At 41.2% G+C, this 26,726-nt stretch overlaps 2 protein-coding genes across 2 annotated transcripts in view; both read left to right on the top strand.

The window, feature by feature from the left end:
• TUBB1 (tubulin beta 1 class VI) overlaps positions 1 to 26,726 on the top strand; it is a 917,325-nt gene that overhangs the window by 97,183 nt on the left and 793,416 nt on the right. The gene's annotated exons all lie outside the window — the stretch shown is intronic.
• Positions 5,456 to 26,726, top strand: part of ZNF831 (zinc finger protein 831) — a gene marked incomplete at its 5' end in the record, with an annotated part of 44,942 nt that continues 23,671 nt past the window's right edge. Inside the window, one exon of the mRNA XM_083358226.1 lies at positions 5,456 to 5,599. Within this exon, the coding sequence (XP_083214352.1) occupies positions 5,456 to 5,599 (144 nt within the window). The remainder of the gene's footprint in view (positions 5,600 to 26,726) is intronic.

Genomic DNA, 26,726 nt, shown 5'->3' with positions numbered 1-26,726 from the left:
GTGCTGCTGTAACTTTGAACGATCAGTAAATGAACTGTTGTAAGTCGAGGGCTGTCTATATACAGACACATTGCAGTTGGTGAGACTTCATACTAAAGTATTGTAAAGTCATAAGAGCACTTTATTACATTAATGAATTTTATGTTTCAGCTCTGATTAGCTACGCTTCACTATCCTTGTTCAATATTTAAAAGATATGTATTTATTGACTGTTGCTTTTATGAAATTACAAGGAAATTTCTGAAAGAAATATAGAAGCAACAATCTTCCTTATCCATAGCCTTTTATTTTTCATATTACAAAACAGGTCCAATAAAATAAGCATGTCTCATCTCTTTCTACCACCGCTTGTATGGTGATCAAATTCTCTACACAAAAATGGGCATTCTAAAATACCGCAGTACAAGAACAGATGGGCCTCTTTTATAGTATTAAATATGCTGTTAGTATCCCTTTTATTAAACCAAGACTACCCAGTGTAATAGGAAGGCCTACTTTACTCACTGTTGAATTCAGTTTCAAGATTCTGTAGCCTAACTCCATTTTTTCCCCATGCGGTAAGCCTGCCTACTCAGTCTTTGTGAGAACGTTGTTTTCTTGGTTGTGACTTGCTGTAGGATGCTTGCTACAAACTTGAAATACATGTAGGGTAAACGCAGTTTATCGGTGTCTGTCTGTCCATCCATCCATCCATCCATCTATCTATCCATCCTCTAGCTTACTTTTTTCATATCGCACAGTTCAAATAATAATAATAATAATAATAATAATAATAATAATAATAATAATAATAATAATAATAATAATAATAAAGTTGGAAGGGACCTTGGAGGTCATCTAGTCCAACCCCCTGCTCAGGCAGGAAACCTTATATCATTTCAGGCAAATGGCTGTCCAGTCTCTTCTTAAAAACCTCCAGTGTTGGAGCATTCACTACCTCTGGAGGCAGGTTGTTCCACTGGTTAATTGTTCTAACTGTCAGGAAGTTTCTCCTTAGTTCTAGGTTGCTTCTCTTCTTGATTAGTTTCCATCCATTGCTTCTTGTCCTACCTTCATGTGCTTTGGAGAATAGTTTGACTCCCTCTTCTTTGTGGTAGCCCCTGAGATATTGGAACACTGCTATCATGTCACCCCTCACTCTTCTCTTCATTAAACTACACATACCCAATTCCAGCAACCGTTCCCTATATGTTTTAGCCTCCAGCCCCCTAATCATCTTTGTTGCTCTTCTCTGTATCCTTTTTAGAGTCTCGACATCTTTTTTACATCGTGGTGACCAAAACTGGATGCAGTATTCCAGGTGTGGCCTTACCAAAGCATTGTAAAGTGGTATTAGTACTTCACTTGATCTTGATTCTATCCCTCTGTTAATGCAGCCTAGCACTGTGTTGGCTTTTTTGGCAGCTGCAGCACACTGCTGGCTCATATTGAAGTGATTGTCTACTAAGACTCCGAGATCCCTCTCATAGTTACTACTATTGAGCAAGGTACCACCTATACTATACCTATGCATTTGATTTTTCCTGCCTAAATGTAGAACCTTACTTTTTTCACCATTGAATTTCATTTTGTTAGTGCCCAGTGTTTGAGTCTGTCCAGATCCTTCTGTATCTTAAGCCTATCTTCTGGAGTATTGGCTATTCTTGCCAGCTTGGTGTCGTCTGCAAATTTGATGAGTTCCCCATCTATCCCCTCATCCAAATCATTAATGAAGATATTGAAGAGCACTGGGCCCAGAACAGAGCCCTGGGGCACCCCACTACACACTTCCTTCCATGTAGATGCGGTTCCATTGAGGACCACACGCTGAGTACGGCCTGTCAGCCAGCTAACTCTTGGCAGTTTATAAAAATATACAATCAGAACATAACAGTAGAAAGAAATTTGCCCACCCAGTCAAGACCTCAAATATAAGTCAAGCCATAAACATTCATAAATTTTAACTGTTTAATGGAAGACTAATACCAAGGGTGCCAGACCTACCTCTGGAAGCAAGGTGTTCTATTGAATTGGAACTGTTACAGAGAAGGGTTGCCTCTAGGCCCTTGTCCTTTCATTAGTACAGCTGTGTTCAATAGAGTTTACATTTTCCTTTGGAGGATATTGTAGAATTCATAGACTATTTTTATGTGAGAAGCAACAAATCCAATGCCAAAATTTCTTAGTAATTAATCCCTTAGTGTGTAGACTTTTAACGTTAATTCAGCCATCTTAACTATCTTCAGATGAGTATGGAGAATAGCAAGACCTTGTCAACAGTTCTTCATCTTTAATTTTATTAATTTGATACAAGTTCCATATATTATATGCAGAAAAAGAAAAAATGCTTCTTTCTACTGTAAAGTTGATGAATACAATATGTTTGCCGAATTGATGCCAAGGATGCGCCAACTTGTTCCTTGACGTGTACACGTGCGTATAACCATTGGCTGGTTTTAAAGAAGCTACTCTCAACTTTCGCCTGCAGCCTACTGGAGTAAACCCTTTTAGAATATTTTGAGCATTGTAAAAGTTCTGACTAGTTATACTAGAGGTAGTCCTTGCTTAATGACCAGTCACTTAACGATCCTTTCAAACTTACGATGGACTCGAAAGTTACAACTTCTGCCCACCCCCCTGCTGATTATGATTGCATTTTGGGCACTTGGCAACTGGCTTGCATTTATGACTGACTGCAGTGTCCCTCAATCATTTGAACACAATTTGCAACCCTTTTGCCATTTTCCAGTAGAAAATGATAAAAAAACACCTATTGGATATGTTGGATTCACTAAATGACTACACAATTCATTTAATAATAGTGGCGACTTGTTTAACAACTGTTGTAAAAGCAGTTATGCAGTGATGCTTCATTGTGGGTATAAATTGAGGGCTAACTGTAAAATAAATTTGAATGCTTCCAAAAAGAGCACTCTTAGCATTTCTAATCAAGATAAGAAAGACAGAAGCAGCAGTAGGAAAACACAGAAGCTTACAAATGGAAGTCCATGTCCTTTGGATCCTTACTAACATTTTTTGTTTGAGATGGAGTCTGACAGGCTTCTGCATCTCCAATCCTGTACAGTAAGTTGGGATAAGATGGCAGTGTTCTGTACCAGCCTGCTACCGGCCCTGCAGAAAAGGCAGGGACAACCCCTTTTACAAGAAGGCAAGAGGCTGGAACTAAGCCTACCAAATTTATTAACATAAAAACAAACAGAGCAAAGAGAGCAAAGAGAGCAAAGAGGAACCATGAAACAGGAGCTATTCAAACGGTTGCCTTCAGCAAACCAGCCCTCCCACACATTCCCCTTTTAAACAGTTCAGGGCGTGGCTTCTCTCTGCCTCCTTCCGAGGTGCCCCATTGCCTTCCTCTGTTTACTCCTGATTGACTGCCTCCTGCGTCGGGCGTCCTTGAACAGGGCCAGCTGTGGGTCATCTTCATCCATGCTGTCAGGCTCACACAGCTGGGTCTGCGTCGTGACCAGATGGGAGGGGCCTGGCTGAGCCTCAATATTATTCTCAGCAAGCTCTCCAACACCCCCCTCCTCCTCTGAATCGTCCGACCCAACTGCTGAACCCACAGGCTGACCCTGAATCACAACAGACAGACCCTGTTTGTCACATATCCATAGATAAATACATAGCACTATTGGTCTGATTTATAAGAATCATTAAACTCTAGCCTAAACAAACAGACATCCGCATGTAATGTTTGCATCTTTGGAAAAGAACTGTGCTCATTTCCACAGCTTTTTTTCTCTCTTTAAGAACCAGGTAAGTCTGTTTAAATCCAGCAGTTTAGCACACCAATAAGACTACTGCATGATGGACATATTGATGTGCTCCTTTAAGAATCAGAATTAGAAATCTTTTATTTGGTCATAGACTAGGAAACAAAACAAAACAAAAAAATTAGGATAAGAAAGAAAAAAATATTCTAAAATAACTGAGAAGGTTTAGATGAGCTATCTTGACATACCACAGAGACTACAGAATGGTACTTAGCTGTGATCAAACAAGTAAAATCAGACTGTCTGATAATACAGACATGTCAAACACAAGGCCCGGGGCCCAGATCCGGCCTGCGAAGTTGTTTCATGCGGTGTAATGTAGTGGGTCCGACGCAAGGAAGAGACGCCAGCCGGAGTACGTGTTCAGCTCTTTATTGTGGGGGGGGGGGGTTCCGTACTGAAGAACAAGGGCTACCTGGCCTCCTTATATACCTGGCCAGGTAGGCGGCCAGCCAATGGGATTGGCCCTAGGTTTCCCGCCAAACCGTCCAGGCCAACGCCCCCCTAGTGGCCTCTGCCTGCACCTGGATACATAACACCCCTCCCCCCTTAGAGAAGAACCATCCTACAACTATGTACATGCATAACTATACAATGTGTGATAAATACATATACAGCAAGTTGGTCACTTGCAAACATAGGCCGCTAAGTACGCTGGTGTCCTGTGGGGCCTGGTGGACCGTCTGGGTGTGGCTTAGCCCTGGCCTTGAACGTCTGGCTCATGATACTCCTGTGCTGGGTTGAGTCCGGCCGCCGGATTCCCGTCTCCAATGATGCCCTGCTGCTGCTGCAGGGCCAGCTGCAGGAGGCCATCCTCCTCTAGTTCATGGTCTGTGCCGTTCCCAGTTGGTCTGGCCTCCTCTGGGGTGTGGCTATCCGGTTGGCCATGGGTGATGCACTCAGGGGCCTTTCCTCTGAGCTGGTCGATGTGCCGCCTGATATATTGATCCCCCTCCACCCCCACGATGTAAGAGAGAGGCCCAGTTTTTTCAACCACGATCTCCAGAATCCATGGGTCTGTGTAAATGGTGAACTCCCTGCCATATAGATAATCATGGAACTTCTTAACCCCGGCCACTATTGCCAGGGCTTCCTTATCTATTTGGGCGTAGTTCCTCTCGGCTCCAGACAGCGTCCTGGAATAGTAGGCGATTGGAATTTGGGCCCCAGTAGGTTCAAGGTGGCTTAGTACAGCGCCCACACCGTAAGGGGATGCATCGCATGCGATGCATATGGGCTTCGTTTCCATGAAGTGTGTTACTGTGGACTTGTCAGACAGTAGTGCCTTTAAGGCTCTGAAACTTTGGTCGTGGACGGAAGTCCAGGCCCATGCTGCCTTCTTGTCCAATAACCTGTGTAGTGGTTCTGCTATTGCTGCCTTGTGAGGAAGGAAGGTGTGGTAGAAATTGAGCAGGCCCAGGAATGCCTGTAGCTCTGCTTTGTTCCTAGGTGTGGGTGCCAGTTTGATTGCCCTTACCTTGGACTCTGTGGAGTGGATTCCCTTGGCATCTATCCTGAACCCCAGAAATTCAGTGGAAGGAACACCAATGCTGCACTTTTCCCTCTTCAGTTTGAGGCCAGCAGCGCGCAGCCTGGTTAGAGCCTCCCTAAGCCTACCTGCCAGTTCTTCAGCTGATGCTCCTGCAATCAGGACATCATCAAAATAGGGGCAGACTCCTGGGATGCCCTTGACGATTTTTTTCCATGATCTGGAAAATGCCAGGAGCTATGCTGATCTCAAACTGCAGTCTGTTCACCCTGAAAGCTCCCCTGTGAGTTACTATCGTCTGAGTGTCAGCCGTTGCCCTGGTAACCGTGAGCTGTTGGTACGTCTGCGCAAGATCGAGCTTTGCAAAGATGGTGCCGCCTTGGAGGGAAGCGAGAACGTGGCTGACCATGGGGACCGGGTAAGCGTGCAGGTTTAGGGCGCGGTTCACCGAGCATTTGTAGTCGGCGCAGATTCTCACCTCCCCGTTGGCTTTCAGTGGGGTGACTATCTGGGTCTCCCACTCTCCCCCATCTACGGGCTCTAAGATTCCCTGGCCCACCAGCTTGTCCAGTTCGCTCTCGATCTTATGCTTGAGCACGAAGGGGACTCGCCACTGCCTGACCCTAATGGGACGCTCGGGTTCAACTTGAACGAGATGGGGGGCCCTGTGTACCTGCCCAGCTTCCCATCGAAGACGTCTGCAAACTCCTTGCAGACGGCCTCGATGGATTCTCCCTGGATCCAGTGGATCCCGGTGACTGCGATTCCCAGGGCCTCAAATCAGTCTAGGCCGACTAGGCTGGCTCTCCGGCCCTCTACCACCACTACCTCCAGGTGCTCCTCGCAACTCTTGAACCCCACGGAAAGGGTGGCCTCCCCCTTTACCTTGACCGGTGTATTCTGGAAATCGGTCAGGGCTAAATTTGAGGGCCGTAATTGAATCCGCTGCTTGCTCCAGCTGTTAATATAGTTAAGGGTCTCGTCAGAAATGATGGAGACCTCCGAGCCGGAGTCAAGCTCCATGTTGCAGGGAACGCCCTGCAAACGGATTGTTAATTTAATTTTTGATTTGAGCAGCCGGCGGCTACCACTGTGGTGGATGGCCAGCTGGCTCTCAACATAGCCAATTCGTAATCGGGTCGGGGCCCCAGTACCTCTCAACGGCGATTCATCCGGGTGCAGCTCGTGGATCTCTTCTTGGGGGCGGCGGCTACGACAGACCGCGGCTATGTGGCCTTTCTTCTTGCAGGCCCGACACGTGGCCGACCGGAACTTGGAGAGGCTGCGCACGTGGTTTCCGCCACAGCCTGCACACTTCTGCGAGTTGTTGGCCGGCTTGGGCTTGTCTATCTCGTTGGTCGGGGGTCGACTTCCGCCGGAGGAGGTCGATGCTTTGTTCAAGATTCACTTAACATCCATATTACTAACTTAACAAATGCAATGATTAACTTAACAAACTGTGGCAAGAAAAGTAAAATGGGGCAAGCTCACTTAACAAATGTTTCCCTTAGCAAGATAAATTTTGGGCTCAATTGTGGTCGTAACTCGAGAACTACCTGTATTCAGGATGAGTAGTGAAGTGAAAATGATTTTTTTTTAAATTTTATTTTTCAAAATTCCTTTACAAACTAACCACAAACTAACTAGTTCCTCCACAAACTAACCAATGAAATATAAACATTTTTTCAGGTATTTTAACATTTGTTATATCAGTAATGCTGTAGGTATTATATAACACCATACATAGATACATACATGTAAGTTTGGGTGCTGCTCGTCCATTTCCCCTTTCACTGTATCCACCCTCCTTCTCTCTCTTCCCTCTTCTCTACTTTCTTTCTCCCTTTCTCCTTTCTTTCCTACTTCCTTCTTCTTCCTCTCCTCTTTCCCTCACCACTCCCCTCCCGTTTCTCCCCACTTCTCCTCTTTCCCTCCAGCCTTCCTACTTCCTTCCCCCTCCTCTACTCTCTTCCCTCTCTCCTCTCCTTTCTTCCCTCCCATTCCTCTTCTGATACAATTCAGGGGTGATGTCCGAGCAGCTCCTCTCCTTGGATTTTCAATGTCTATATTAGGTATGATAATATCCTTATCTCCTCATTTTTCTTCCATCTAAATTAGTGTTAGCTGTCTTTTAAGCATATTCTGTTTTTCACCCACTCATAAAATTTTCCCCAAATTTCATAATACTCTGACTCTGTCTTATCTTTAGTTATCATTGTTAATCTATTCATTTCTGCACGTTCCATTATTTTCCTGATCACCTCTTCTTCTGGAGGAGCTTTCAGTGCCTTCCAGTTTTGTGCAAACACAATCCTAGCTGCAGTGGTTATATGAATAATCAAATATGTGTTCTCTTTACTATATTTCTCTGGTAAAATACCCAACAGGAATATTTCTGGTCTTAATTCTATTCGTTGTTGTATCATCCTTTCTATCCATGATTTGATTATGTTCCAATAGGTTTTAGCTTCTGCACACGTCCACCACAAGTGAAAATGATTTGTGTGTGAAGTTTGAAATCAGTTTACAAAATGCTGCAATTTACCTGTAGTGAGAGTGGCTGTATGGCTCAAAATTTATGAGTTTGATACTGTTTTCCTTTTACTGTCTTGAATTTTAGCCATCCTCTCATTGCAAGTTATCTGGCACCCAAATAGTCTCCAACACAATCAAAAGGCATTGTCTGTATGCCCCATCCTTCTTTCAAATGAGAAAAATGATGGCAATTCAGTAGGAAAACGGTGCCAACAGATGTTGGAGTTCCCTAGATTCCAAAAAATGTTTGAATGATGCATAGCACAATAACTGCACAATGCCAGCTTTGCATGGAAGCCATTCTAGGTCTTGACGAACCCAAGAGCTTGAGAAAAGGGACTTGTAAATTACTTTAAAGGCTTTGCTTCTTCCTTAGAAACTACTAGTTCAGCAACGGTTTGAAGTTATTCTGGCGCTGAATTAGTGCTAGTTATGGCTGTGAAGGTTACATGTCTCCCTCCCCAGCCTTCCTGTGCATTGCAAAGGGCCTCCTTTTGCTCGCATGCATCTGCACCTCTTCGCTTGCCCTGTGCTGCACACTGTTCTGTAACTTGCCTGTGCTCGCATGCACCTGTGTCTTTCTTCCCTTGGTGCCGCAGTTTAGCATTCCCTTCCCCTACTGCATGCTTGTTGGGCCTGCAAGATCATCCCCAACAATCCCTTACTCCTTACCTAGGGCTCCCACTGCTTCCCGCTTAATGACCATCTTGCATCTTGGGATTACAATAGCAACCTGCCTGGATTGCCATCACTAAGGGATGCAATCATATGCTTTATGACTGTATTGGTTAGTGATGATGGTCCTGTTTCCAATTGTCATCGTAATCTGAGGACTATCTGTATTGCTTGTATAGCACAGAATAACAGCACAAACAAATCTCTCACTTCTGTTAGTAGATTCCTGGTGATTTCATTGTGTTCCTTTTGAGGCAGTGGTTGAAAAACCACAGGGGCTCATACTACAAAAAAGCCATCCCTCATTTCACCAAGAATCTGCATATGTGATTAATCCACTTTCCATGAGTGAGGGAGCCAAGGAGAAGTTGAGTTATTTAAGGTTAAGGCAAACATGCAAGTAAAGCAGACAAACCGAGTTTAGTACATATGGCTTTGTGTTTTGTGTCAGCAGCACTGTGATGTAACTTTGCCACAAAATAGAAATGATTTTAGATAGGGTTAAATTAGAACTCTAAATTTAAGATTTATTGTGTCCCAAAGACATTCTTGGCATTACAGGCATTGGAAAATATATATCCCAGATTATAAGACATAAGTGGCTGAAACAGAAGGTAATTAGGAGCTTTGTATGATTCTACCATCATTTGCTGTTTAGAGAAAAACAAGATTGCTGAACTGATATCCTTGAGATGGAAATTTCTGTTTTTTAAAAAATTTAAAATTCTACCATATAAATTCTTTTCAGCCCCTAGAGTTGGAAACGACTAGCACGCATGTGCGGGGGAACCTTTATCTTTACCTTTATACAAGTGCATATACGAATCTTATTTTTTTTTTTTAATTATTTTAATTCCATTTATATCCCGCCCTTCTCCGAAGACTCAGGGCGGCTTACAAGCTTAGCAGTAGCCTTCATTCTATGTATATGCCTGCTTATTAGGGCTTTCACACACCCCCAAGCGGCATTATTACAAAGTCAGCTTAATTGCCCCCAACAATCTGGGTCCTCATTTTACCTACCTCGGAAGGATGGAAGGCTGAGTCAACCTTGAGCCTGGTGGGATGCGAACCTGCACTAATTGCAGGCAGCTGGTGTTACTTAAGGAGGCATTAGCCCACTGCTCCACCAAGGCTCCTTGCGAGTTTACCAGACGGATGGCATAGGGAACAAAGCTATTACAAAAACCGACCAGATAGTTCCGCCCCAGGCGCCTGATGGACCCAGATAGGTTCCAGACGGCGCTTGGATTGATTCCTACCTCCCTCTCCCACAGCCCGGTCGAGTCCTTAGTTAATGCCTGGCAACAGGCTGCTTCGGAGGCTCTCGACCGCGTTGTGCCTTTGTGGCCTCTGACCCGGCGCAGGTCCCGACTCGCTCCTTGGTTCTCCAAGGACCTGCGGGAGATGAAATGCCGGAGAAGGAGCCTAGAGAGCATTTGGAGAACCAGTTGGTCCGAGTCTGACCGAACACAGTTAAGATCCTTTTATAGATCTTATCTTGTGGCAATGGAGGTGGCAAAGCGTGCTTACTTCACCACCCTCATTGCGTCTGCAGATAACCGCCCGGCCGCCCTGTTTAGGGTGGTCCGCTCCCTTTTAAATCAAGGGACAGGAGAGGACCCCTTACGAGGACGGGCCGAGGAATTTAGTAAATATCTGGTGGACAAAATTGCTCAGATTCGGGCTGGTCTGGACTCTGACTGGGCAGTATCTGACGAGAGGAAAACGATGAGTTTGGCCAAGAACATTTGGGAAGAGTTTGATCCTGTGACTCCGGATGAAGTGGACAGGATCATGGGGAAATTAAGTGCCGCCACGTGTTTGTTGAACCCGTGTCCCTCGTGGCTGGTCTATGCCTCTCGGGAAGTTACACGAGGCTGGCTCCTAGCAGTTATCAATGCTTCACTGAGTGAAGGGTACTTCCCTGCTGCCTTGAAAGAGGCGGTAGTAAGGCCCCTCCTTAAGAAACCTGCATTGGATCCAGCTATTTTAAACAACTTTCATCCTGTCTCCAACCTTCGCTTTCTTGCGAAAGTCGTTGAGAGCGTGGTGACACGGCAGCTCCCTTTGGTCCTGGAGGAAACTGAGTATCTGGATCCATACCAATCGGGCTTCAGGCCCGGGTATAGCATGGAGATGGCATTGGTCGCGCTGGTGAATGATCTCTGGCGGCCCCGAGATAGGGGTTACTCCTCTGTCCTGGTCCTATTAGATCTCTTATTATTCTATTATTCTATTAAGTTATTATTCTATTCTATTCTATTCTATTCTATTCTATTCTATTCTATTCTATTCTATTCTATTCTATTCTATTCTATTCTATTCTATTCTATTCTATTCTATTCTATTCTATTCTTCTCCTTAATTGGGAGAAACACTTATTTCTAAAGTACATATTCTAAAGCCTATATTTTTATAGCAATACAGGTAGTCCTCGACTTACGACAACAATTGAGCCCAAAATTTCTGTTGCTATGTGAGACAGTTGTTAAGTGAGTTTTGCTCCATTTTACGATCTTGCCAGAGTTGATAAATGAACCACTGCAGATGTTAAGCTAGTAACGCAGTTGTTAAGTGAATCTGGCTTCTCCATTGACTTTGCTTGTCCAAAGATCTTAAAAGGAACACTGCAACCACCATAAACATGAGTCAATTGCCAAGTGTCAGAATTTTGACTATGGGGATGCCGCAACGGTCATAAGTGAAAAATGGTCACAAGTCACTTTTTCAGTCCCATTGTAACTTGAATGGTCACTAAATGAACTGTTGTAAGTTGAGAACTACCTGTAGTTGTGGCAGGCTTAAATGTTAAACATTAAAGTGGTTTGGGCATAAGAATATCTGTCAGATTGTCCAAATGTAGACTGATTTATACTGTCATGGTCCTGATAAATGAAACCATTTAAAAGAGCTTCAAGGGAAAGATTTCTTCCTTAAAGAACATTTTATTTTGGAAACAAGATATCTGCACATACAAAAACTAAATTCCCCTCCCCAGGTTACAAAATTGCAAGTTACATTTCCCACCCCAAATTGTTGTCATAAATCACATTTACCAATTGTTAGAAAATGTGGCCATTCCTCCCAGCTGCTCCAAGCCCGCCAAAATGTTATCAGCAATGACCTTGGTTCCCATACATGTGAATTGTTTGGCTAACTGAGAATTACCCCCCTCCCTCCTAACTAAAAAAAATGTGGCAACGAAGACAAAATGAAAATGGCTTCAATTTGGTTTGTCACAGCGTTACTACATACTATTTACATAGAACGATGTCTTCTGTGTGGCACCAAGGTACTCATCATGGCTGTTACTGACCTCTGGTTTGATGGTTGCTTTCTTTCACTTCACTTGGACCCTCTGGACCTCACTGCTGATACAGATTGATGAATGTTGCCCGATTAATTCCAAAACTTTCACAATTGCATTGACAACTTTTATATTACATTATTTCAATGACATGACATATAAAGTCGCTCAAGATTTTGCCGGGTTAGATGCAGCAGTATTAGCCCCAGATGTAGGGCTGTCTTGAAGAGTAGAAGAACCTTTGAATTAATGGTGAAACTTCAGTCAATGTCTAAACCAGGGGTAGGCAACCTCGGCTCTTTTATGACTCATGGACTTCAACTCCCAGAATTCCTGAGTCAGCTGACTCAGGAATTCTGGGAGTTGAAGTCCATGAGTCATAAAAGAGCCGAGGTTGCCTATTTATTTATTTATTTATTTATTTATTTATTTATTTATTTATTTATTATTTTAATTCCATTTATATCCCGCCCTTCTCCGAAGACTCAGGGCGGCTTACAAGCTTAGCAGTAGCCTTCATTCGATGTATATGCCTGCTTATTAGGGCTTTCACACACACCCCAAGCGGCATTATTACAAAGTCAGCTTATTGCCCCCAACAATCTGGGTCCTCATTTTACCTACCTCGGAAGGATGGAAGGCTGAGTCAACCTTCAGCTTGGTGGGATGCGAACCTGCAATAATTGCAGGCAGCTGGTGTTACTTAAGGAGGCATTAGCCCACTGCTCCACCAAGGCCTACCCCTGGTCTAAACAGATGGACTGCAGATTTTCCAGAGTTTGGAAAGGGGCATATATGAGATACAAAGAACTTAAAATTGTGAAAGCCCAAGTAATTTAAATCTGATAAAGATTTGGAAGCATTGGAACATAATTCTTGCCATTTCCTATGAAGCCAAAATTAAAACTATAGAAGAAAAGGAACACATTTGTATTAACTTTAATAGATTGTCATAAGCTGAACTATGTAAAGTTCAGGGGCAACTCACCAGAAACAACTGAAAAATAATGAATCTTAGGATGTAGCTCTCTTGAACACTCAAAATGGAACACTTTTGATTCTCTGTTACTGTTAGTATTTTGTCTTTATTGAATACTGGATTTACTGGTTCTTTTTCTTTTCAAAGTTGAAAAAAATATCCTTCTCAGCATCCTTCACTAACTTCAATTTATTCGAACTTTTGCTTTCCTGACACTGGCTATACAGTTCTGGACTACCTGTCTATACTTCTCCTCTTCTCATTTCTTTGTAGTTTTCATATGTTCATTAGGCTCTGAGTAGCCACGCTGGCTTCTTTTTACTAGTTCCCATTTTTTGCAATCGTATTTTCAATGTTTCCTTTTCTAGGAACTCTTGCCTATCTTGAGCTATTTTTCTCATTAGTTTCTGCATGGGGTCTTATCATAGCTCTGAGGTTATAGGTGTTTATTAAAAGCTCAAGCTCTTTTATCTCCTATACACTTAGTATATAAATGAAATCCATGAATTTTTATGAAGCAATTTTATTTCTTCTTCTTCTTTGAATGGCTTAAGAGGTCTCATTTTAGTACTACTTATATTTTCTACATAAAATCTTTACCTGTGGCTTTTTTGCTACCATTCTCCAAACGATTCATTTTAAATGCCTCCTAATAAGGATATGCACTGGTCAAACACATTTATACCAGTCCATATATGATAAAGTCCATCTTGTTTCAGCAATCTGTTATATACAGTGAGGAGCAAAATTATTTGATCCCCTGCTGATTTTGTACATTTGTCTACTGACAAAGAAATGATCAGTCTATAATTTTAATGGTAGGTTTATTTTAAGAGTGAGAAACAGAATAACAACAAAAAAAATCCAGAAAAACACATTTCAAAAAAGCTACGCTGTGAAGGATTGAAATCCTGCAGCGCCCACAAGGTCCCCCTGCTCAAGAAAGCACATATACAAGCCCGTCTGAAGTTTGCCAATGAACATCTGAATGATTCAGAAGAGAACTGGGTGAAAGTGTTGTGGTCAGATGAGAACAAAACCAAGCTCTTTGGCATCAACTCAACTCGCCGTGTTTGGAGGAGGAGGAATGCTGCCTATGACCCCAAGAACACCATCTCCACCGTCAGACATGGAGATGGAAACATTATGCTTTGGGGGTGTTTTTCTGCTAAGGTGACAGGACAACTTCACCACATCAAAGGGACAATGGACAGGGCCATGTACTGTCAGAACTTGGGTGAAAACCTCCTTCCCTCATCCAGGGCATTGAAAATGGGTCGTGGATGGGTTTCCAGCATGGCAATGACCCAAAACATACGGCCAAGGCAACAAAGGAATGGCTCAAGAAGAAGCACATTAAGGTCCTGGAGTGGCCTAGCCAATCTCCAGACTTTAACCCCATAGAAAATCTGTGGAGGGAGCTGAAGGCTCGAGCTGCCAAATGTCAGCCTTGAAATCTTAATGACTTGAAGAGGATCTGCAAAGAGGAGTGGGACAAAATCCCTCCTGAGATTTGTGCAAACCTGGTGGCCAACTACAAGAAACGTCTGACCTCTGTGATTGGCAACAAGGGTTTTGCCACGAAGTACTAAGTCATGTTTTGCGAAGGGGTCAAATACATATTTCACTCACTTATAACTTGTAAAATGCGTTTTTTCTGGATTTTTTTGTTGTTATTCTGTCTGTCACTGTTAAAATAAATTTTACCATTATCAGCAGGGGATCAAATATTTTTTCCCCCTCATTGTAGGTCAAAAAGACTGCTGTCCCAGAACCCAAATCTCTGTTTATAGCAACTGTGTAGCCAATCTAGTATTCTTTTCCCTTTTCACTTATCTTCCGAGTTTGGATGAGAATGCCCTGGGGTCTTGAGCTTTCTTCCAAGATTATTAAATGTGATAGTTGCAGCTGTTCTTTGCAGTGTCATTTGTCCCCACCTGTATCAACAGAAGAGATAATTGTCATTGAACTTGTTAAATCTTGAAAATTGTTTGGTCATGTCCATGAATCTGGCACACATCTCCCTTCGTGAGCTGATGAATCCCGTCAGCATCCATCTGTTTCCGTTGCTTGTAATAATGAAATACCAATAACCAGAGCTGTTCTTGTCTGCTTGTGTGGCTGTGTTGCAGCTCCTGTCTTTAGGGGCCCATTGCTTTGTCTTCTGTACTGCGATATTTCTTTTTCTCCGTCTCAACCCTCAGAGTCTATTTCATTCGTAAGGAAGGCTCTGCAAAATTATTTGAGTGCTTGTCTCTGATTGTCACTTTGATTCCTTGTTCTTATAAGTTCTGTCTCTTGGTTTTCCTTATGGAAAGTTCCTTTCATTGCCTGTTTCTGTTGTAGAGCATCTTCTGTTTAAACTAACCCATCCTTTCTTCTTATCAGCTAAAGGGACAGTGGCCTCTGCTCCATTGTCCTCTCTCATGTTTTGACTTTTTCTTCAAGGATTGCTATGAACTTAGTTGCAAATCTGTTCCAGATTATTTTCTTTTTTCTACCTTTTTTGGGTAATTTTTAATGAAAAGTTTTACAGAGAACAAAAACCCCCTGACTAATAGAGTAAAAGCAATAAAAAAGAAAACAACAACAACAGAAGTACAGAAAGAAAGAATAAAAAGAAATAGAAGCTCCCAATTTCCTTTGCATCAAATCTAAGTACAATTGCCAAAATATCTCTTCCTTTATGATCAGAAAATAATGCATTCTTTTCTATTATCCAGGGATTTTTTTCTATTCATCAAAAGTACAAATCATAAGTGGATTTTTTCCATTTTATGCAAAAAGACTGTAAGGGGTTTCCAGTCAGTCACAATTATAGACGTTGCTTTTTTCTCTAACCAAAGAGGTTAATTAAACCATCTGCACAAGTTTCATCTTCACCATCCATTCCTCCATTGTAGATAGTGTTGAGGTTTTACACTTTTGAGCATACAGGTGAAACTCGAAAAATTAGAATATCGTGCAAAAGTTCATTTATTTCAGTAATGCAACTTAAAAGGGGAAACTAATATATGAGATATTACATGCAAAGCGAGATAGTTCAAGCCGTGATTTGTCATAATTGTGATGATTATGGCTTACAGCTCATGAGTACCCCAAATCCACAATCTCAGTAAATTAGAATATTGTGAAAAGGTGCAATATTCTAGGCTCAAAATGTCCCACTCTAATCAGCTAATTAAGCCATAACACCTGCAAAGGGTTCCTGAGCCTTTAAATGGTCTCTCAGTCTGGTTCAGTAGGAATCACAATCATGGGGAAGACTGCTGACTTGACAGTTGTGCAGAAAACCATCATTGACACCCTCCATAAGGAGGGAAAGCCTCAAAAGATAATTGCAAAAGAAGTTGGATGTTTCCAAAGTGCTGTATCAAAGCACATTAATAGAAAGTTATGTGGAAGGGAAAAGTGGATGAAAAAGGTGCACAAGCAGCAGGGATGATCGCAGCCTGGAGAGGATTGTCAGGAAAAGGCCATTCAAAAGTGTTGGGGACTTTCACAAGGAGTGGACTGAGGCTGGAGTCAGTGCATCAAGAGCTACCACATACAGACAGATCCTGGACATGGGCTTCAAATGTTGTATTCCTCTTGTCAAGCCGCTCCTGAACAACAAACGTCAGAAGCGTCTTACCTGGGCTAAAGAAAAACAGACCTGGTCTGTTGCTCAGTGGTCCAAAATCCTCTTTCCCTATGAGAGCAACTTTTGCATCTCATTTGTAAACCAAGGACCCAGAGTCTGGAGGAAGAATGGAGAGGCACACACTGCAAGATGCTTGAAGTCCAGTGTGAAGTTTCCACAGTCTGTGTTGATTTGGGGAGCCATGTCATCTGCTGGTGTTGGTCCACTGTGCTTCATTAAGTCCAGGGTCAACACAGCGGTCTACCAGGAGATTTTGGAGCACTTCATGCTTCCCTCTGCAGACGAGCTTTATGGGGATGCTGACTTCATTTTCCAGCAGGACTTGGCACCTGCGCACACTGCCAAAAGCACCAAAACCTGGTTCACCCAAACCAAGTACTGAGTACATATGCATGCTTATACTTTTCAGAGGTCCGATATTGTTCTATGTACACTCCTTGTTTTACTGATTGCATGTAATATTCTAATTTTCTGAGATTGTGGATTTGGGGTTTTCATGAGCTGTACGCCATAATCACCACAGTTATGACAAATCAAGGCTTGAACTATCTTGCTTTGCATGTAATGAGTCTATCTCATATATTAGTTTCCCCTTTTAAGTTGCATTACTGAAATAAATGAACTTTTGCATGATATTCTAATTTTTCGAGTTTCACCTGTATAATAGTCTTGCTACAGTTGTCATATATAAAAGCAAAGTTCCATGACTTTTCTAGTTGCTTTTCCATTAGTCCCCAAAGAAAAGTCTCTGATTTCAGTTGTACTTTAACTTAAACTTCAGCAGTGTGTTTTGGTCAGTTTTGGACAGTCTTTGGGACCCTTAAGGGTGGGAATAGAAGTTGCTTGCTTCCAAGTCTCCTTTTCCATTGCCAGCCATAAAAGGTAGACCAGCCCAAGAAACACACCACATGTGACTAAAACTACTGTTAAGATTGATTATAGTGACAGAATCTTCCAAAGTCTGAATGTGCTTCCTCCCTCTTTTATATACATGTGAATTAGAAAGCGAGTCAGAGATATTGTGGTAACCCTCCCTGCAATCTTGGCATTTCAAGCATTTTATTCATTTGTCAATTTGAAATCATACAAAGTAGTTTGAGAAGTAATTAATAAAATGTTGATTGCAAACGTTGATTATCAAACCTGTTTCTTTATATTTTAAATAGTGCTGGAGTCATACGTGGCCAAAAGGAGGCTTTTAGTAGATTAATTTTACTATGTCTTAAAAATGAGAGATTTTTATTTTTATTTTTACCTGCTGAGTTTTATATATATATATCTGTTTTTCAAATGTTTCTCTGATGGCTTGAAACCTGGTCGTTTCACTTCTTTACGCCCACACAGAGCTGCAGTAGTGAGACACTGTGCTTGGAAAATCGAATTACAAGCTAGAGCCATTAAAACTCTTCCCACGTCAAGTGTGGGTAGAAACAGTCCTCTTCTTTCTTCCCTACCCAGAGCTCACCTGATGCGTACTAACCTTTTGTGGATTGGTGTTTTTATAAGAAAAAGAAAGCTGGGGGAAAAAAAGTGATTCTGGATTACTCTTTTTTGTTGTTCATCCTGGGCTGTCTCAGAAAAACCTAAAGCTCTTCCTTGGCCTACGGACCTGGTCATTTAAAGGTTAGCAAAAGCTTCATTAATTTTAAAATTTAGAAATGTTAGTGAAAATCTGCAAGGAGTAGGCTTTTTATTTCAGTAATTTCTGGCTGCAATAATTGTATGCACACAATTTATTCCCTAAAAACCTGCAAAAGAACTCTGTCATCAGGATCTTTAGTTTCTTTGGTTCAGCCACACACGTGTTGAAATATAGATTGAAATACTAGATATTGTCATAAAAAAGGCATGTCTGTTGATGAATGGTCAACTTGCACTTTTCTGGCATAAAGCACATTAAAAATATTTCTATCAATTTTACAGCAAATCTGTTTAAAACACATTTTTCTGCAGTTTGTTATAGAAAAGCAGAATAGTATATTATCTTTCCATTCCCTTTGACAGTACTGATTAAAATTTGATTGTCTGCAAAATAATTCATATTGTACTTCTGTTAAATGATTCACCAGTGAAAAAGCAAAGTATATTCATATTAAAATGATAGTATCTTAAGGAATTTTTTGTTTAATACGTATAATGCAAGGGGTTGTTTTTCTTATAACAATTTTTGTAATATTTTAGCTTTGCAAAAATACGACAGGAATCTAAATTGCTTTGTATATGGAAATGAGTAAGACATGCTTGTTTCTTTTGCTTTGGAATCTAAATAATGAGCTTTAACGTTTGTTCTAGAGCTCTTGGTACTATTCATAATAATTTGGTCTCTCATTTATAATGCACTATAAAAAGGCTTTTATTATTTAGTAGGATGTGCAAAGATGCATCAAGTAAAATACTTATGTTTAATATAGGTAATGACCTGTGACAATAAAAACACCATAAAATGTTTGTTCTTCAGCACCCAAAAAATCCTAGCCACATGTTTTAGAAGCTTTCTTAAGCCTTGCTATTTTATTATAGGGGTAATTAACTTTTGGCCTTCCATTTGTTGTTGAATTAAAACCAGGTGTTCTCAGCCATGTTAGTTTTGGCTGCATATTTGGAAGGCCATAGGTACTATAGCAGTTTTCTAGTTACATAAGTCTATGCAATAACTATCCCTAATGAATTCTTTGCAAGATATTCTTCAAAAATTATTAGTAGTATTATTATTAGTATTTCCAAATACCTTACGCCCAATGACTTAGACAGAAAGTCATTTTTTCTTCTTTGTAACTTCTTTGTTTCTCCTCTCCAATTATGTTGCATTTCTAGGTGTTTGTGTTTATCTGTGCACTGAGTCAGCCATGCTGACTCAGGAATTCTGGGAGGTGAAGTCCACAAGTCATAAAAGAGCCAAGGTTGCCTCCCCCTGCTCTAGGTCACCAGGAGAGAGAGGCTTGGAGTGGAGCAATTGGTAGCATTCCCAGCTCCTGCTCATCTTGATGATACTAAAGGGAGAAGGATGTTCAGCTTGGGTTTTTAAGCACTTGTGTTATTTCTCTCTCAGTAAGCATGGAGATAGATAAACATATTCATGCGTACTATTTGGGATGGCATTTATTAATGCGTTCATTCTACTCTTGCCTCCTGAATTTTGAGACCAATTTGTAGTTACCAATTAATCCCTTCCGTTCCCATAATCTACCGTCAAATTTCTATTTAGTCTCATGTGGTTGCATTAAGACTGGGAACTGAGAAGTACCGTATTTATGTCTCCTTTGCCTTGGGTCAGGAGCCTGTACTGAAGGGAGTATGCTGAAACTGTTCAATCAAATAGTGCTTCTAGGTGTTGTGGAAAATCCATATGCTATACTCAACTTCAGGCAAGAAGTGAAAGTAGATCAGCTTCTCCCTGTGGCAGGATAATATGGGCAAAATTGTATGCATTTGGTTAATAGTTAGTAGTTAGTAGTCAGCAGTGGGTTAGGATGCTGAGCTTGTCGATCAGATGGTCGGCAGTTTGGCGGGTTGAATCCTGAGTGCCGCGTAGCAGAGTGAGCGCCTGTTACTCGTCCCAGCTTCTGCCAACCTAGCAGTTCGAAAGCACATAAAAATGCAAGTAGAAAAATAGGGACCACTATGGTGGGAAGGTAACAGCATTCCGTGTGCCTTTGGCGTCTAGTCATGCCGGACACATGACCACGGAGACGTCCTTCGGCTTTGAAATGGAGATGAGCACTGGCCCCTAGAGTCAGAAATGACTAGCACGCATGTGCGGGGGAACCTTTACCTTTACCTTTTAGTCAGCAGAACAAAAAGCTTCCTGTGTCAAAGGAAACATTAAAATTCTTAGTATAGTCAAAGACTTGTTAGTGGAGTTTTAATATATATTTCTAGTGAAGGCTACTCAATGTTCATATTTTCTTCCCAAAGCTGTGGTATCTTTTTATTACTACCTACTCCCTGCAATACCGATTTCACTATTGTATTTAATCTGATAAATCCCTTCTCTTCAGAAAATTGAAATTAAAGCAGAAAATCTGCTCTTTCTAGAAAAAGTTCAATTGGCAGTATCTTTATTTTATTTCCGTGTAAATGAATGTGAATACCTATTTGCTGATCCTTCATTACACTGCCATGGAGCTTGGAAAATAAATGTATATGTTAAGATATAATTTATATATATTTAAAAGTGGTGATATTTATTTGAAATAAGATGTTTAAATGTTATAGTTACAGTATTCAGGGTCATAAAGCAAAATATAGGAAAAAAATTCTTTTTTATTATTGAGATCCAGTTTGTGTAGCAGTTAAGGCATCAGGCTAGAAACCAGAAGTCCACAAACTTCCTGGGTACAAAGCTAGCTAGGTGGCCTTGGGCTAGTCTCTTTCAGCAGGCAACGGGAAACCACTTCTGAAAGACTTTGTAAATAAAAAGGCAGGGACTTGTTCAGGCAGTCTTCAAGAATCAGACATGATTGAATCGGAGGAAACACCTCCCCCCAGTAATTTAAAAGAAAATTAAGTGCACAATTGGTGGGGGAAGGAAGAGATCCTTTTGGTTTCTAACCATCAGTTTTATGTTAAATTGAACAACTGAGGTGCTAAAATGCAGGCTTGTTAACCCCCCTTAGGAACAAGTACAGGTTTGGTTAGGTGACTGTTGATAGAGTATCTTGTTTGGGTGCGATTCTGTTCATGCAGTTTTAACATAGTTTATATTGTACTATAAAGGCTTAGGTCAGGGGTGTCAAACTCAATTTCATTGAGGGCCGCATCAGCATTGCAGTTGCCCTTGGTGGGCCAGGTGGGCGTGGTCAGCTCTACATCTTGCACATCAAGGGTGCCAATGGGGGCCTGGGCAGGAGTGGGACAGTTCTGAGGGTCTCTGGCAGAAGAAGATGGGATCGGGGCAAGTGCCAAGGCATGGTCCACTGGAGGAGCCTCACTGTTCCTCTCAGGCCTTGGGGGGGTGGGTTGGACGGTGGTGTGGAGGTCAAATGCCCAGCCCAGCTCCACTTCCCCAAGGTGGCGCCCAGCTGCACTTACTTCCTCCTCAAGGCTGCTGCTGCTGCTCTGCTTGCTCTCCTTAGCCAGGTTGCTCATGATGGGTACGAGGGCAAAGTCAAGAGGGAGGCCCACTCCCTCTCCATATGAGGAGACCTGGCTTTGTATCCAAAGCTTCCTTAGCAATAGGATCGGAGACCCCCCAGAATAGGCCAGGAGGAGGGGGCAAGGGGATGGTGAAAGGGTAGCAGGGCAGGACTAAGGCAGGACTTCCCTCAGACCCTCCCTCTCCTTCCTTCCTTCCTTCCTTCCAAGAACAGAGTGGTAGCAAAATATTTGAGATGAGGGAGGGAGAAAAACAGGCAAGAAATGCAGCTGGGGAAGTGTCATCCTTCGTGAGGAATGAAGAAATGCACCATCACCTGGAAGTGGCCAGCACATGGCCCTCGCCTACTTCACATATACGGCTTGGTAGGCTCTGGGGGAGGGGATGCCATGAGAAGCATGAGAGTCGATGTTACCTGCACAATGCTGCCCAGCCCCCAGCCTGCCCGGTTTTGGCAGGCAGTGGGGCACTTTCCTGACAGTGCCGAGAGGCTGAACCGAGTGGCATGAATCTGAAGAGAAGCGCAACGCTGCCCAGGCCCTAGCCTGCCCAAATTAAGCAGGGTCATATGCTGGCCACTTCCAGGTGATGGTGCATTTCTTCATTCCTCACAAAGGGTGATACCTCCCCAGCGTGTGCCCAGGGGGCAGTGCTGACGCAGCATGGGCCGGTCCCTCACTGTTTCCAGACGGCCTTGTGGAGCTAAGACTGAATGCATTTCAGCATAGATGACTACCACAAAATTGTACATTGGCTTCCGGCTGGCATGGGCCGGGGCCAAGGCAGCAGGGGCCGTTCCCTCACTCTTTCCAGGATGGCTTCGCGGGCCACATGAAACCACTTTGCGGGCCGGATCCGGCCCCTGGGCCTTGTATTTGACATGTCTGGCTTAGGTGATGTAATGTTTACATTGTAAATACCTAATTGTGAAAAGCATGTCTTTTGCACATTCCACATGTGGCATCTTCTCAGATGGAATTTGTTTGAGCCTCCTTGTTCCTAATTTTGGGTGGCATTCATGTTGTAAGCTGAAACAGAAAATCCAAGGATGCATATTGTATCTCACTGTCCCTTTCTGCTGTAAAGTGCAGGGGTCTGCTCGTTAGAAAAATAGCCAGAATTGACATGTCATGTATGGAAACCCCTATGTTGTTTTTCAACAAATGCATCTGTAATAATTTCACACTATGAAGGATGCTCGTCTCTCTCTTACTATTGCAAAGAGAATCTCTCATTAACATATAAAATGAAAATTTGAATCATTTCTAACTGTAGAAATTGTAGACTAATTGTCCTCAAGCAAATTTCCCCCCTGTTCATATTTAAAGAAAAAGATCCCTTACCATTTAGTTTACAGATGTGTGCGTTTATAATTCAGAATGATAAGACATGAAAAATATTACTTTTACAAGGTGTGAAAGGCTGAAAGACCATGTTTAGTGGTAATACCTAGCCATGATGTAGTATTGGGCCTTTTATGGATTTGGGGCAGATGTGTTTTTCTTCCCCTCCGCATAGTTCAGAGATGAGGCTGAAATATTCTACTTTAGAAGATATCAGGATTTTCCATGGCATGTTCTAATTATGGCTAATTTAAAATAAATCAGGCTAAATTATCTGTTTTGTTACACAACAAGTGCATAATGGTTTTCAACAGTTGTGGGCAGATCTCTGCATCTGGATATACTCCGGGATGCAAGGAGCCCTATCAGCACTAACATCCACTCTTCCATGTAAGCCACTAAATTCTAGCCTTTTACTCTGTAAATATTAGATAAATTATATTTCTTTTACTATTTAATTCAAGCCAGTTGCTACAGTCATTCATTTGGCACCTTTGATCATTAAGATTTTGTCCACACTTACTGGTATAGTAGTATAATTTTTGCATGTAAAAATAAATTGCGCTTCCTATGAGACTGAATGAATGCGAATTTTATTTCCCAATATTAACCTATTTCCTAGTTTTTTTACCCCCATGTTCAGATTTACTAGAAGCTATGAGAAGTCCTTATTATTCTCTTAAATACTTTCAGATTATGAAAGGTTGTCAGTCATATAATGGTGGCTTGTACAGATAGTCCTTGACTTACAACCACAGTTGGGACCAGAATTTATCTTGATTTTACAATCTTTTTGTTAAATTACTGCAATCATTAAACAAATCTGGCTTCTCTATTAACTGCTTGTAGGAAGCCAGCTAGGAAGGTCGCAGATTGTGAACATGCGATCTTGGGATGTTGAACTGTCATAAATCCACGATGGTTGCTAAGCACACAAATTTTGATCAGTTGACCGTGCAAGAATAAGTGCAAGAATCAGTTGTCTCTTTTTTTTATTGCTGTTGTGACTTTCAAATGGTTGCTGAACGAATAGTTGCAAGTTGAGGGCTATCTGTACTTCATTACACATTTCCTGGCTATACTGATTATTTATTGAAGTGTTGCTCTTCTGTGATCTTTTTTTTCTGGCAGCTGTGGCTTTTATATTTTTGATTCTGTTTTTATTATTTATAATATTACAAGCTGCTCAGTTCACATGTGTGAAAGGGCAGCCATGTCAATAAATAAATAAGCAGGAGGAAAGGCAGAGAAAAACAAAAGAGCGCAAGCTAACTTAAACCAACTGATGAGCCTGGAGAACAAGGAGGCAGATAACAAAAGCCAGATTTTTGTCCTCCCTTTAGTGTGAAAGAAGATATTATGTGAACACAATAAATGTAATAAACAATGAATGCAAGCATGCTTCAGAGATATTTAGGGTTTGGTTCCAGACCAGTGCAATAAAGCAAATATTGCAACAAAGTAAGTCATACACAATTTTGGTTTCCAAGTGCATATAACTTACATTTATCCTTTCCTGTAGTTACTGAGTGTGCAGTGACATTATGTCTAAAAAAACAACAATGTACGTACCTTAATTAAAACAATACTTTATTGCTAAAAATGCTATTCATCATCTCATTCTTCAGCAAATCAAAACCTTTTTGCTGGTGGAGAATCTTGTAAGGAAACGCCATATCTGAAGCACAATGAAGCAAAGTGCAATAAAATGAAATATGCCTATATCTGTCATTAGGGTGGATTAGACTCCTGTTACGGTAGTATCAAACAATCAAGAGGTACCTGGATAGCTATAGTAAAGCCATCCTGTAGTATTATCAGACAGTAACTACTTGGTGTAAATATCACAGTACAATTTATATTACTTTCTTTATCATTCAACTATGAAACATTCCTAATGGTATATAACATTTAACCTTGCTTAAGACTGGGGCTCTTTTTCATTGTTTTGGCCAGAAGTCCAGTGATCCCTTTTGTTGTGCATGCCAATAAACAATATTTGGTGGCATCTATCTCCAAATGCTTTGGTTCCTTTTTTAAGTGGGCATTTTTTCCACAACACAAAATAAAGACCAGCTTTTTCTCAGCCTACCTACTGAGGTCTGTTTTTAGTTTTTGGCATCTCTCTCTTCTCTCCACAATATACTTTTTTCCTTCATCTTTCTGCATGTCTATTTAATTGTGATTGTGCCTTTGATAGATTCCACTTGAGATTGACCTACTATTGGTTCCATTTAAGTAGTTCAAGATGAATAGATTACAGAGTATGAACTGGTCCTTTCTTTGTTAATAATCAGTAATAATGCAAAGTCTTTCTAGTATTTTTTTATCACAGGATTGTATGTTCTTATGGTAAAATGAAAAGCTATCTACAACTGCGGTTATCTTTTTTTGTTAAAAAGGTGTTTCCTTCATACAATCCATGATTATTGGCATCCAAACTCTAATCATTAGAGAATCCTGTGACTAACAAGTATATTGGCAAGATTCTGGATCCTGTTAGACAGAGAATTACTTGTATGAATTGTTTCCTAATGTTCCGTACAGTAGTGCATCAGTTTATCTTATCTTGAATTTTCTTGAGAAATACGGTGTAGAGAGAAAATCTACTTGACATATTTGGCACAAAGCATAACTTCTGTCTCTGATAATTTAAATTCTGGCATTCTTCTCAGTCATTTAATAGTGTTTTTAAGATGTGCTGCCTTGATCTGTATGTAGTGCTAGAAATGTGGTTACATTATGTACTTGCACAAAAATATTATAATAACAGTTGGGCGTGAAGTGTGAACCAAGTCAGTAGGCTGATGTATTTATTGATGTATCCTTTTCGACAAAATCTGACCTTTTATACTGTCTGTCAGTCTTAAGGGCTGACATTCTGATCTGGGGCTGAAAATGATTCTAAAGTTTCTGGACCAGAGGACCCTATAATTCAGCAGGTAGCTTTTATAATAGCATCCTGGTTTATATACGTAAAACTCTGCTTCTGCAAAAGGATAGATTTTTTCATGCCTTCAAATATCCAAATTGTAACCATAGTCTTTTTATATACAAGAATCTTATAGTGCATTGAAAAAGATGAAGTAGTTATTCTTTTGGAACACAAGTTAGGAAAACAATGATTGTTCTAACAGATGGTTTTTATGTTATGTTAGTAAAGTGCAAAACCTGCTTTCTTTCTGTAGAAGGACTATTGCCAAAAGAATATGGAATTTTGTCACTGATTTTAAGCTACCAGTGTACAAGCTCTTCAAGCTTTAATGCTTATTTGGGATGATTCGCAAAGGCCTACAGGAAAAGATATTATTCACTGTCCCAGAACAAAATTAATGTTCCTTAATACAGTAGGTCTTATCATTAGATGACCCAGTCTGGAAATACCGTACAAAGGGACAAACCTATCTTTTATCACCTATCCGTTAAGGACATTAGTAGAGTCATAACCTGTACGTTGTTTGCTTTGATGCTCATTATATTTGATCAAGAGTTTTGCAGGATACAACTATTATGCAAATGGTAAATTGTCTTTGGTTTTCTCCTTCTAGAGTACTTTATTATTATTTTACATCAGCTTGTTTGTCCCTTTAGCTATGGGGATGTATATAACCCTATTTGGGGTCAGTTGCTGGGATAATCCTAATATCTCACAAAGCTTGCTATTGATAGAAGACCTTGAATTCCTGGTGCCAAGCAACAGGGCCTGGGAGCCTTTTAGTTACGTAGGAAGTTTTCATTGTAGTGTTGCTCAAAGTATTAACGATAAATCTAACCACAGTACTGCCTTCTGGAAGAATCTCTGAGGGCATTTGCAGCAAGCTGAATTGATTTAGATTTTCAAGAAGGAAAACAAACCCAGGTTTCCTAGTATTATCTCATATATT

Source organism: Vipera ursinii (genome assembly GCF_947247035.1).
Source record: "Vipera ursinii genome assembly, chromosome: 3".
Classification (NCBI taxonomy): Eukaryota; Metazoa; Chordata; class Lepidosauria; order Squamata; family Viperidae; genus Vipera; species Vipera ursinii.
This window is presented reverse-complemented; position numbering and strand designations above follow the sequence as displayed.